The 14206-nt window shown below is 46.3% G+C and overlaps 1 protein-coding gene across 1 annotated transcript; it reads left to right on the top strand.

The window, feature by feature from the left end:
* Nucleotides 1-366: 366 nt before the first annotated feature.
* Nucleotides 367-13815, top strand: LOC120846723 (cuticle protein 10.9-like). Its single transcript, XM_040218581.3, has 3 exons — nt 367-435; nt 10238-10270; nt 13229-13815. Exons 1-3 carry the CDS (start codon nt 367-369, stop codon nt 13553-13555), a joined length of 429 nt encoding a protein of 142 aa, XP_040074515.1. The 3' UTR covers nt 13556-13815.
* Nucleotides 13816-14206: the final 391 nt, after the last annotated feature.

Consider the following 14206-nt stretch of genomic DNA (forward strand, 5'->3'; position numbering starts at 1 on the left):
AAGCCGCGGGCCAGACTTCATTGGAAGAAGCGCGGTCTAAAGACTTCTGCAGGCCGGACTTGGCCTGCGGGCCGGGATTCGGAAACGCCTGCTTTAGACCACACACTCTGCTTCTGATATGTATTATCTCAGATTGACTGGCGAATTGACATTTAAGAAAAAAAAAACATAAACGATGACATTGGTACTCTTCCTTACCACCCCAAATTTTCCGGTTCCTCAGTGAAACTTCGGGCTCATGCCAAAAATTGATAACTATATCGCCGTTTGAACGCGCAAAGTGTGGACATATAACAGCTTTGTTGCAATCATTTGTTCAAACATCCCAAGGTAAATTTTGCTCTACATTGATTCCGCGCGGAGGCGATGAAGTTGATAAAGAATACTTACTCCCAGGAAATGTTAGAAGATATGCAGAAACGTTTATTCGAGCAGGTGAGTAGAAGCATTATTGTGAGGCTCAAATCACTCTGTGCTCATGTCTAGATTTAGAAAGGTCGCGCAATAACGCTGACCAAACTTTAACGTGCAATCTTCTTAACCTTAGTTGCATACCTGGAGCGAGTGGTCGATGTGTATCAGGTATATATATCTAGCACGTAATTACAAAAAAAAATGAAAACAATAGAAGAACGGCAGTAGTCTTTTGAAATTAGGCTGGTGGTTCTTGACGACAGGCGATCAGGCAACACAAAAATGGCTCGCACTGAGAGTTTCCTCGCAGGATGTAAAATGTCTTCTTGCCAGACTTGTGCCCGTTACTTGAGAAATGTAGTACATTACAATTACAAATGACCCAGCCTCAAATATAATAGATTTACGTTACCAATTACTTTTGCTGAAAAGTAACAGATTACTGTACTCGTTAAGTTAGAAATTACTCTCACGTTACTTTTCCTCGTACACCCGCCGGCAATATGAAGGTGAACACCTTACCTGGTTTCTTGCCTGTTTTACGGCTCCCTAAAGCTATATTAACTCTCAACGTCTCAAATGGTACGTGGCCAAGGGTGTAAACTTTGCGTTCTAGCCGCTCTTCTGGAACAGAGCTTGTTCAAAAACTTGCAGGAGCGTCAAAAACAAGAAGAGGGCTGTTCACCTTCATATCACTCACGGGTGTACATCTATAAAGAAACTATTAGAAACAATTTCGATGCTTCCAAAAATGTTCTGCAACACTACTCCCCATTTCTCATATGCCCGCATTACGGGAGTCCTTGTAAAAATAAAATATTTCATTTAAGAGAAAGAATGTAGGCGCACTCCGTTCACCTGTAAGCTGACAAGGCAGCGAAAGCTGCAACCCCGCCCCCCATCCAGCTAGCTTACGGCGACCGCAATGATCCTTGGATTTCTGCAGACAAAGCTAGCGGTACCCATGCTCAGTATCAGCGTCTGCCTCCGCTGGGAGATCAAGAAGACAATACCTACTCGGTGTTGTCTTCTTTATTCTTGTTTTTCGCATATTTTTATATGACTTGCACGTTTTTCTCGTGGTTCTAGTGATCGGTCATACAAACAATCGTGTTTTCTTTTCGTTAACTCTCCTCTTCACGAGGTTTTCTATTTTGTGGAACCTGCTATCTTTATGCTGCTTAATTGCTTGCTCACATTGCTCCAGTTTCTGTATTATGTTCCTTTTTTAAAAAGGTGACCAGTAATGAAAGCATTCCGTTACCAATATTTGTATCCAAATAACATTACAAATTGCTACCGCAAAAAGGTAAGGCAATTACAAAATTACTTGAAAAAGTAACGGATTACAGGTCATCTGTTACTTCTAACGGATTACTTCCCAAGTCTACTTCTGGCCTTATGGATGAATTATAATCATAACTTATGTGCGTCAGCTTTACATGTCACGTACATATTTAGCTATGTAATGAGCGCAGCCGACGCTGCGAGCCAATGCTGCCAAGGAAAGTTTGTCGAAAATACAACTTCACGGTATCTGTCGACTTGCACGTCTGCTCCAGTCGGCTAAACATGCATTCAAAGCGCAATAAGTACAGAATTACATTGCGTTTTCAGTACGCGTGTCGGTCTTTCTGCGCATTTTAGAGTGACTCACAGTTTAAAAAACGCCCGGCGTGGCGATTCCCGAGAATCTTATATTATCGCTCGGTAGGCAATGAGATCGAGGCGTTGGCGGATAACAAAGGTTTAAGAACGCATTAGGAAGCAAGGAAGCGTGAACGTACAATACACTCTAAAAAATGCCTGCGCGTCTACATACCCGCAAAACTTTCAAAGAGCCAATCTCTGCGATCTACGAAATCAGTTCATCGAATGATGAGGCGAAGCATCTGTTTCGACCTTAAAATTAAGTCTGCGCTGTGGCATTACGCAATGCAAGCATGACGCTTTGCACTGCGTAACGCCACAGCGCAGACTTCACTTTTAGGTCTAAACGGATGTTCCGCCTCATCATTCGCGGAGCTGATTTCCTAAATCGCAATGATTGGCTCTTTGAGTTTTTTGCGGGTAAGTAAACGCACAGGCATTTCTTAGAGTGTGGTGCGCCCTGTGTTTCGGCCCTTAACTGCGCCCTTACGTACCGAGCAATGAGTGTGACATATTAGTGTGGATATGAAAGTGTTATCTTATTTTGTACGGGCTCCATAATAGTACAGAGTATATTTGAGGTATTTCGGTGCGGTAAAACTTAGCCGAATAACATATTCTTTGACTCGCATCAGCGGATTTTCATTTCTCGAGCTTTGGCTAGGGCACGCCAGCATCGGATCATTCGGGCTCGATGGAGATTCTATCTTTTATTCGTCAAAGCACTACGTACGAAATGGCCGGTTTAAGAATACAAGAATCACACTCTTCGCTTCACCAAAAAAAACACTGCATTGCATCGATTCCGAGAAATCACATTTACAGTGACAAAGTGTAACCTGTGTCTATCATCGATGGTAACGTGAGAACGGCAGGGCCTGTCTTTCGAACGTCCGGCTCCCATCACGCGCTTCGTGCCTTCCGCCGTGCTCTGGCTGCGCGAGAGCACTCCAGCTGCACGAGACGCTGAAGCATTGTCGAAGGTGGGAAGCTCGCGGTAAAGGCAGGACAAATGGAGCTGCTTCCTGCCGTCCTCACTTTTTCAGTGACTTTAGCTCTTTCACCACTGTGGATAAACGCACGAATCCCGTAAAACCTATTCAGAATATAAAACAAATACAAGTTTAAATTAAAAGGAAACAAAACATCAATTCATCTGCGAAGGAATAACCGACACTGCGTGGGAAGCAGGCAATTCTTTATGTGCTTTTTTTGTGTGTTTTATATCAAAGAGAGAAAGAAGACAAGCAAACGAAAGGATAAAGATAATGAGTCGTGCGTGAGGAAAATCACCGTCTCTCTTTCTCTTTAAGCAGTTGTGCACTGGGCGGAAGATACCGTCCAACCCTAACGTGTTTCTCAGCTGCGGCTAAGGAATATATCCTCTCATCCCGGAGAAGACAAGCTGCGAAGCGAGAGTTTGTCCCGTGGCCCTCTCCTCCATGGCCACCGCCGTCGCGCCTTTGCTTGCGCTTCTTCGTCGTCGTCGTGCATTCGAGCAGAAAGAACAAAAAACAAGGTAGTCGTTATTGTTCTTATGAGGGTGGGCCATTCGTCACGTACCTGCAGGGGAATCTCCGACGGCGGCTTTATTGCATAATGTAGGGCAGCGGTCGCTGATTGGTCGGCACCGCCCGCAACGTGCCCGCTGGAACCTCTATAAAACTGAGGTGAGTGGAGGCTCCCACAGATCACAGCATCATTTCACTGGTTATACCCACTGCCTCCGAGAAGCAACCTACCTCCAAGACCGTTCAACATGTACAAGGTGAGCTGGAGCTTCGTCGTGGCCGACGCCTGCGCTTTCGCGCTGCCCCGACTCGTCCGGTCGAACGCCCGACTCTCTAGGATGGCTTCGGAGTTCGGACACCCCTCCACTTGGATTACGACCTGGATTAACCTAACGCCGATTTTACGCCATTTTTTTTTTTTTTTTCGCTTACGAGAGTTTGAGTTGGACTTGATGGGGCGAGTATGTGGCAATTTAGGAGAGACCAAGCTACGACGAAGACATTACTTCGTGTGTTTTCTCGTTGTTCTGTATTCGCACACTTTCTTTTTGTTTGATACTTCTTTTCTTTCTGGGAGCCTTCGCAGGTTACTCGATGTTTTAAATTAAAATGGTGGCGAGTTCGAAACGTATGTGTAGGAATTCACAATACACTTTGTGGGACTGCCATCAAGATGGCGTGCCTTCGAGAGGAGCGACGGACATTTTGGAATCTGATTATTTCTAAAATTAATCGTGCGTAAAAGAAAAACAAAAAAACAAAAAAAACGTTTCAACCGTTTCAGATTTACCTTACTCAGACTCACAATATTACCAACAAAAGTAACTGTTTAATGTTTAACCAGCGATTGCAAAACAAAAAGAAAGTTACGAGTACCCGCAGGTATGTATTTTGTTTCACACCGTAGTCACCGACATCTCAAGAATCTCCGCGCTTCTCGCTCAGTGATTGGTTCTTCGGATTCTCATCGACCAAATGCCGCAATCTGATTGGTTGCGGAGCTATAATGAGATGCTCGACACTCGGCACGCCCTGAGATTTTTTAAGCGTTCAGAGTTACCCTGTAGGTCCGAGAGCAGCTGATGCACTCTAAAAGGCCCGTACGTCTACTTTCCCGCACAACGCTCGGAGAGCCAATCACCGCGACTTACGGAGGCAGCTCAGCGAATGACAATGCCGAAACATATGTTTAAACCAAAAAACTCAGTCTGAGTTGTGACATTAAGCAATGCAAAATGTCACGCTTGCTTTGCTTAATGTCACAACTCAGACTGCATTTTTTGGTCTAAACATATGTTTCAGCGCCGTCCTTCGCTGAGCTGCCTCAGAAAAGTTGCGGTGATTGGATCTCCGAGTGTTTTGCGGGAAAGTAGACGCACGGGTCTTCTTTTAGAGTGTACTGCGATATCCGAGGAAGATAATTAACCACAGTGCATTGTCCCGGTGGACGTTGTCTTTCTGCATTTGCTACCGCCGTGATGCTACGCTTTTTGTTTTTCCCCGCGTGAGGTAGGTTTAGCTAAATTCCTAGAGAAGAGCTTCCTATAAGTAGCGACATTCTTTTGAAGCGCCGACTGCGTGACAGTGCGGGGTTTAGGAAGGAAGCGAATGGCAGCGGCACAGCGGAAGGCTGAACTGAGTGACGCCGTTTTGTTTCCGCAGATGTGCCCTTTGTCATTCGTATCGGTTCTTGTTACTCGTAAAAAGAAGTAACGAGATACTTTAAGTTTAGCCGGTGAGAGCCAACAACTCACAAAGTCAGAGAGATTCGTGACGATGCATTTCCAACGCTTCAAGTTACTTAAAAAAAACAGTTCGTTGCAAATTTAGGAACCTTAGAAAAAAAAAGTTGCGAAGCTACCATTACAGTTTCCCCAACGGAAAAAGTAACTCATTACATTTTATGGCGTTACCTTTAAAATGTAACGGGGTTACTTTTTAGTCACTTGCTTAAAATTCCGGTGCGTAAAGACAACTAGTTTTTTTTTTTTTTCTTTTTTTTCGCGTCACATTTAAACGTGGCTGTATCCGGGCCGGTGCACGTGAGAAACGAGATATTTGCAAGTTTGCGCAAGGCGAACATGACACTCAAAATGCCGGAGCAGATCATTTTGAAAGTGCGAGGAAGGACTAGATCGCACCCGTTCAATTGCATCTTCATCATCAAGAAACTGTGAAAAGTAACGACAAAAGTGACGTCGTTACGTACAATCGTTACTTGAAAAAAAGTGACAGAACTACGGTTACAATTTACGTTTCGAAGAAAGTAACGCGTTAGAGTTAGAAGATACAAAAAAAATTAACTAAGTTACCCGAACGCGTTACATGTAATCCGTCACTGCTTAAGACTGGCTCGGACTCAGTATGAAACGGATTACCAGTCTTGAATAGTAACGGGTTTGTGTAACTTCGCTATTTTTCTGGTAACGTTTAAACGTAACGCGTTATTTTTCGAACTCTAATTTGTAACTGTAGTTTTATCACATTTTCTGAAGTAATGATCAAGGTAAGGTCCTATACTTCTGTGGTCACCGTTCACAGTTTGTTATGGATTAATACTCTAGTTACATTAGCGCTCTCAACTGTCATTTAACCAACGATCGTTGACATCCCTCTACTGTCTTAGAGCTCAACTAACTTGTCCGGTGTTCAATCGGACAATCGGTGTTCAACCCCAGTTGAGATGCGCGTCAAGTGAAATTCGTTGCAACCGAAACGACGCCAAAGCTGATGTCACATTATCTTTTTTTTTTTTTTTAAATTGCAATGCAAATTCATTATATGCGCACTTTTTATTTATTATAAACGCCTAAAACAAAACACGATTTTTTTAAATCTATTTTTGTAGAGTAAAGAAACAACAATCAGAACGTTCAAGCACTAATTCAAGCAAGAAGGATAAAACGAAAGTCTCATCGGCACCGACATAACAATGGCCGCCTTCGGCGAGGTTTGGTTTCCGTGACGTGCCGTGATCGTTCTAGCGGCAGCTTTGGCCCCGAACCGTACCTATTCCGACAATATTTCCTGCTACGATACTTTTTAGATACCTCCCACCATCTTCCGCAAGAGTATACAGTGCTTCGCTGGCGCTGGCCATGGGCAACGATGCGGCAGACGCCGCCACCCTTAGCTATAATGCCGCGCGCGCTCGCCAAGTAGGCAGCGCGCGCGTGGCCTAATGGTTATCGCGCCTGCCTCCCACGCGAAAAGCTAGGGTTCGAATCCTGGAGCGACATGTCTTTTGTTTATTCCTCTAATTTAGTGTTCTGGAGAATTCGAGAATCATGTTGCTTGTTCCAGTTTCTTCGCCGATTATTCCAGAAGACCACGCATGTACATAAGGGGCTCCGCGTGGCGAGCCGCAGTCAGTTTTTCTCCAGCGTTCGACTGTGCTGCTACGCCGACTTCGACGCCCGCGACGCTCTGTTATTATCTTTGTACCCTTTTAGTTTTTGGCACAAGTTCGCCACATTAAACGTTTCTTTCTTTCTGTTTATTTAGTGTTCCTTTGGTCAGCACCCGTGACATTTTGGTGGAGGTGCGGGGTAGCTTTGGCCAGTAATACTTTTCACGAATACGGGCCAGTGTTCGGCTGTAACCGAGGTGTCCCGACGTCGGGTCGTCGTGACATGCTTGAAAGATCTCCTCTCGAAGGTCGGTCGGTACTTCGGACCCTACAAAGTACTTCGTCGACTCGGTGATCTGAACTACGAGGTGATGCCCGATGGAACACGGACTTCATCACGCCGCCCTCCACGACCAGAAGTCGTCCACGTCGTGCGCATGAAGCCGTACTACGCTCGATAGGACAGTGGACCTTACGTATTCCAAATGACTCTTTAGTTTACCGTTCTTTTTGTTTGCTTTTTGTTTTGTGCTGCATCGGGGCGATGCACCTTTTAAAGGGGGGAGTAATGCCGCGCGCGCTCGCCAAGTAGGCAGCGCGCGCGTGGCCTAATGGTTATCGCGCCTGCCTCCCACGCGAAAAGCTAGGGTTCGAATCCTGGAGCGACATGTCTTTTGTTTATTCCTCTAATTTAGTGTTCTGGAGAATTCGAGAATCATGTTACTTGTTCCAGGCCCGAATGTTCCACGCGTCGAAGTTTCTTCGCCGATTATTCCAGAAGACCACGCATGTACATAAGGGGCTCCGCGTGGCGAGCCGCAGTCAGTTTTTCCCCAGCGTTCGACTGTGCTGCTACGCCGACTTCGACGCCCGCGACGCTCTGTTATTCTCTTTGTACCCTTTTAGTTTTTGGCACAAGTTCGCCACATTAAACGTTTCTTTCTTTCTGTTTATTTAGTGTTCCTTTGGTCACCACCCGTGACAATATTGGGGCGTACCCACATCAGTTCACCGCCGGACTGGAAGCGCGCGCTCTCTTTCTCTTCTTACGGCCTTTGCAATCGCCCGGGAGTCAATGGCATTTTTCCTCCGTATGTAGTTCACTTGCTTGACGCCAGGAGCGCAACCGCCTCACCCCACTTCACCCCACTCGGAGAGTCCCTTCGAGCTGCTTTGCGCTGGTGTTTGAGCTTCGTGGGTTGTTGTTTTGGCAACGGTTCCTCAGAATACTTCTGATTAACCATCCAAAGACGGTCACGGACAGAAACGAAAAATCAGCTGGATATGCGCACAAGCCCTCGAGGAAGCACTTTAGGCTGTAATATGCACTGTGCGAAAATTATACAGACTACTACACCCTCGTCTAGAGCAGCTGACCGACTTCATGTGCCGCCGATGAAATGATGATGCAGACCACGGCAATAGATAGATTGCGCCTGCTTACATTTCACGAGAGTGTACGAATTATTTATCATTTAAAGTTCCTCCACGTAGAAGGGGTCCGTCTCCTCCTGTTCTTGAGTTGCAGCAGAAGTCTTGGAGGTAAAGACGAGTATAGTTTATCCGCAATCGCATTGGCTGTCTCTACTTACTTCTTTTTACTCCCGAATCTCTCGGAAATGTGCGTCAAATATTCACCGTTTTGGGCTCATCAGAAGCGCATTAGATAGTGGCTGAGTGTCTAAACGTAAGGATCAGGTGTCAAAGGCTATAAAAATCTCGACCGCAAGTTGCGACAGCGCTGAGATACACTGTCAGACGCGCTCTGTGCAAACGGCAAAGGGTAGGCCAGGGGTGAGGTGACAGCGCCCCCCGCGAATTGCGGTGGGAGGTGGCGATTGCCCCAATTGCAAAGGCCGTAGGAAGAGAGAGAGAGCCCGCGCTTCCAGTCCGGCCGCGATCAGTTATACCGTGAGTTATACTCCGTTTCACCTTATGTTGTACCGCAGCAAAGGCTAGAAGCGCGAGCTCATAGCGTTGGCAGCTGCCCTTAATGCACAAGAGCTTGTGCCGCCGAGATCTGCCCTAGAGAAAGGAGCTCGCGTTTTGTAGCCTTTCCTGCGGTACATCATAAGGTGAAATAGAGAAACTGAGGTTGGCCAGCTCAGCTGAACTCAATGATCGTTAGCGGCTCAAGGACTGTTGGCGCCGCCGTGTAACTCCGGCCAGAGCCGTACATTGGCTGACTACGGCCGATCGCGATTGCGTCAAGTTGGCTTAATGAGAGTTAAGAGCGCTAGTGCGGCTAGGTACAATATATGATTGAACGAGTAAAATCTAGTCTTTCCTTGAACTTTTCTTGTGATGTTTTTCGACATTTCGAACGCCATTTTCGCCTTGAGCCAACTTTACTGGCCTCATGCAATAAACGTAAGAAGGGGTTCTATTTTTATTGATTCGTTATGTTATGTAAAAGGAACCAAAATATAACGCCGTTACTTTTTTTAAAGTAACTTGAACCGTAATGAGTTACTTTTTTCCTTTGAGTCAACCATAATGATAATTACGCTAGATTTTTTTTCTGAAAGTAACTGTAACTGTAAAGAATTACTTTTTTTAATGTAGATCGCCCAAGTCTGCGGAATACGCTATTGGAAATCTTGAGCATTTACTTTAGCGCAATTAGCGCTAGACATTTTGGAGAGCCAATCATTGCAGTCCATAGGGGAAACTTGGGGAATGACTAAGCTGAAAATGTGCGTGGGCCTAAAAAAATAGTCTGCATTGTGATACCGGGCATGACGTTCCATGTGATTAAATCTTGCTCAGTCTTCAAACCCAAAAGTGTTTTTCCGTTCTAAACATGTTTTTCACCCCAGTCATTCAAAGAGCTCTTTTCGTTGGTTGCAGCAATTAGCTCTCCCGAGAGCCTCGCAAAGAAATAAGCGACGGCGGCAACCAAACAATCGGCTTGCCGGTTGTCTGGTTTCCGCCGTCGCTCATAGATGGCGGCCACCTTCCCAGCCTTTCCACTCTGACTTGCCAATTTGCGGCCGGCCATTACTTCATTCCCCCCATAATACAGCTTCTCTGGTCTTCCTTCTTCACCAGAGTAGACAGGCTGAAAGCTTTTAGAGTGGTCAAGAGTTTTATGGAATATGTGCTTTGACATATCATAAATTATCTTCACTTACTGTCGATACTCGTCCAAGTCTCTATCATTGAGAACAACTTATCCTGCTTTCAATTTCTGCTCGTTTTGAGCGAGACCTGTGGGGCATTTTATAAAAAATGTCGATTTATTTTTATTTTGGACTACGCCTGGGCCGTTTCAAAACACATTCTGACTTTTTTTTTTTTTTTTTTTTTTCAGGTCGCATTTCTCGTGGGTTGCCTCTGCGTTGCCGTAAGTACTCTTTGTTGAATTACCCCCAGGCGACGAAGCACCATTGTTTGGAAGCTAAGAATGCCCGGGCTAACAACGTCGCACACACTCCGATACTGCTTCTGGTGGAAATCCTGTAAGCCTATGCTTTGGAGTATGAAGCACCTTTATTTCAGGACTGCGACGAGGTTCACAAACATTGTCGCAGTCCTGAAATCTTTTATGGGAAACAAACGCCCTCCGCGTTATGTCTTTGTCACATCCTGTGACACAACCATCACAACAAAGGTGTTTGCGCAGGTTGACGTTGCTCGTGTTTATTAAAAAATATTAGCGCGATTCACAGGATCTCTGGAATAAGCCAACATCGTCTAGAATCATCAAAGTAAATGCCCATGCACTAGAATTTCGACGTCATCGCAGGGTGATCGGGCGCAGAGGCAATTTGTTTACGAGCGCTGTGTAAGCGCTCGGCTGGTCATTGTGTTCAATCAGCGCGTCTAAAGAACGCCCGCTGTCGAACTCGGGCCTTTCGTCTTACCTTAGCATGGACTAACTGCGAACTCACTATAGGGAGTATTCACTGGCGGCCATATCCGTGCGCGCTGCTGCTGAGCTCGTGCTGACGGCGAGCTTCCGGAGTCCTTTTGGGGCGTGCATTTAGCACCATCAAGGATGCCGGTCTTAGCAGGCTAGTAATGTGAGCTCGTTCTGAGCATGCGCTCTAAACATCGCCCTCAAATATGGCGTCCAGTGAATACCTCCTATAGACCTTTCCAATGTTTACAAATCCACAGCTCAGCGTGCGATCTCCACAGCTCAGCACGCGCGTGTGCGTCGCTTCGGAAAGCGAGCAAATCACGCGCGATACGCACGAACACTGAAAATAAAACTGGCCAGCAGCCCTTTTCTGGAAAGGTCTATACTTCGTCTTGCCTTAGCATGGACTAACTGCGAAGGCTGTATAAGCGCGAGCGGGTAGCCTCGACTGACTTGACTGGAGCACCCACTGCACGAGCGCCTGTGCAGCAGCCCAAGCGTGATCCAAAGCAAACAGCTCGCACTTTTAGCATGCGCGGCTAACAATAGTCCATGCTAAGGTGAGACGAAGTATAGCTAGTTTCGTCAAACCGCCGCTGCCGGCCTGGATCATGGAAACTGTAGTCTTTCTGCACGCGCGACGACACGACACGAACCATCTCGTGCACTGGCACCTGTCCAGTGTGAACTACAGTTATGGCGGCGTCACGCGTGCGTGGAACGCCTATACTCCGTTTCACCTTATGTTGTACCGCAGCGAAGGCTAGAAGCGCGAGCTCATAGCGTAGACAGCTGCCCTTAATACACGAGAGCTTGTGCGGCCGAGATTCGACCTAGAGCAAGGAGCTCGCGCTCGTAGCCTTTCCTGCGGTACATCATAAGGTGAAGTAAAGTATAGTGGGATCGGTCTATTTCCGAGTTAGCGCCGGGTTACTATACTTTTTCTGTGATTGGTTCAGAAAGGATAAAACACGTACAGAAACATGACCAACGCCATGATGGTGCTTTTCTGACGCTGGCTGATTGGTACCATCAGCTCGTAGGATTCGCTGCGTCTGAACTTAAGCTGAAACGAAGAAGGGATGGCATTGGATAGGACCACTCATGGAAATAAACCGTGAATATTAGTTAAGAGTAACTATAATAGTTCTCAATTGCTGTTCTGTGCGGGTAGTTTACTTTCAGCTTCGCTGACACAAAACGTTTCACATTGATGAAAGATTACAAGTTACTACCTCTTACGCTTCATTGCTGGTGTGAGGTAGCGAATTTTACAGCGTTACGTTTCGAGCGTTTCAGCGTTTTAGCAAAGGCAATCTGGTACATAACATCTGCCAGCACAACTGCGCATTTGTATCTAGATGATGCCGATGGAAATCGAAATAATGTATAGTTTATACAGCGTTAAAATATACAGAGTTTATATTTCTGGCCTTTGCCCTGATATCTCGATGACATGAAAAAAAAGAGAAAAAAAGAAAAAAAAGATCTTCATGTAGTTACAACCAGAGAAGGGCGTATTAGTGCATAATAGTGTTTCATCATGCATAACCGATCTCGGATTTCCAAAAGCAACTTACCGCTAAATAAAAAAATGTTTTCTTGCTTTTGCGCAACGGAGACGTTATTTGAATTCATTTACAATTAAACCTTTAAAACATATCGAGATCTATATTCTTTTATTGGTCATCAAATCTGGAACATCCCAAATATTGCAGGATTTACGTGGCTCGCTAATATTCACTTTTTTATGGCAGTGTAGGAAAAGCTATGGGCGTTTGAACGCTCGAACACCTCAGACGCCGATCAAAACCGTATTCGCGTTTTCTTAAGTGTGATCACGCACCACAGCCGTACAAGGTAACGCTTAGGCTCGCCATTGCACGTTCCCGCTAAATGAAGTAAACGCATGTCGACAGCAAGATAACCTGCCGCAATAGACTCTTGTAGGAAGTGTGCGTCGTCTAGTCGCTGCAGTGCTGCACCAATCATACGAGTATGTTATTGTTTGGACACGAGGCATAGGCATCTATTGGATTGGAGGGCTGCTTCAGAGACTGACGTGAACTCTGCTCAGCTTGTGTCGAGAACATGTGCGTTCGACGAGGACACTAATGCGATCACGCGCTACGTGACCAAGAAATGGCGGTTTCTAGTGTTCCTCGATGAGATTTCGGAAAGATTCCCTCTGTAAAAGATCATTAGCCTTGGCGCTTTACGCTGATCACGAGAAACTTTTGTAGCGACTAAACCACCAATACTTGAGTGATTCCGCACATGTAGAACACGTTGTTATAGAAACTGGGGTTGTACAGCTATGAACACAATGAAGGCAATCTACCACTAGAACTACGTCGTACACGGGAGGTCAAGAATGATCGGCTTCATAATTCTTCATGCGTCTTCCCTAAAGCCCTTCTTGTTGTCCATTTCTTCCAGGCCGCACAGCGGGGTTTCGAAGAGAACTACGGCCCTCCGATCCCGTACGCCTTCAACTACCTCTCCCAACTCCAGGACGGGAGTCATTCCCACGAGCAGAGTGGAGACGGTAGCGGCCGTGTGCAGGGCAAGTACACGCTGACCGACGCCGACGGTCGCTCAAGGACCGTCACGTATTACGCCGACGCAAGTGGCTTCCACGCCGAAGTGATCACCAACGAGCTGGGAACAGAGTCTAAGAATCCCGCCGACGTCGTCATCCGGTCAAGCGCTCCTACTGGACCCGAGGCCGCCATCGCCAACGAGCCCAACCGATTCCGCGGCTGACCAGCGCCCGTAGGCTTAAGGGGCTAGATGAACCGCTAGACCCTGCGACGCTTCGCCGCTTCAAATCACTACGCCTGTGTGCGGTCCTATACACGCGCATATACGAGCGCTTCGGCTCGAAGCTGTACGGCATCGTCTGCAGCGCCTTGGACGATGGTGCTCTGTAAAGTTGCCTTTCTCCTCCCTACACCATCCCTTCTCCTTCTACATCTTCCCTTCCTGGTTATGTGTTCCCACCTTTTACTCTTCGTCTGCTGTGACAATCTACCGTTGGATGTGCTTCGGTCTTTGTAAGCGCGGTAGGTTCTTACCTTGTGTTTTCTTTTCGTCGTATTGTTTTCTGCGTGATTTCTATTTATGTTGCTTAAACATCAGCGCGAAAACGGTTTTATTGTTCGGCCGAAGTAGCTGCTCGTTATCGGGGGAGGTAGACAAAGAACATGAGAAAATAATTATTATGCCTCCGCAGTCGTCTCTTTTGAGGGTTTGTGTTGTTTTTACATGCGATGTACCTTGGGAGCTCGGTGGCCTCTCTTTCCGGTTCCCATATCTCTCACCTGCCAAGATGGATACAGCAGCTAAGTGCATTGTGTTGGTGGCAGGAGTATTTCTTTCATGTTTTATTTCACCTCGTCTTTGATTCTTCATTGT

This window comes from Ixodes scapularis, unplaced genomic scaffold, assembly GCF_016920785.2.
Source record: "Ixodes scapularis isolate PalLabHiFi unplaced genomic scaffold, ASM1692078v2 PGA_scaffold2__306_contigs__length_199485367, whole genome shotgun sequence".
NCBI classification, from domain to species: Eukaryota; Metazoa; Arthropoda; class Arachnida; order Ixodida; family Ixodidae; genus Ixodes; species Ixodes scapularis.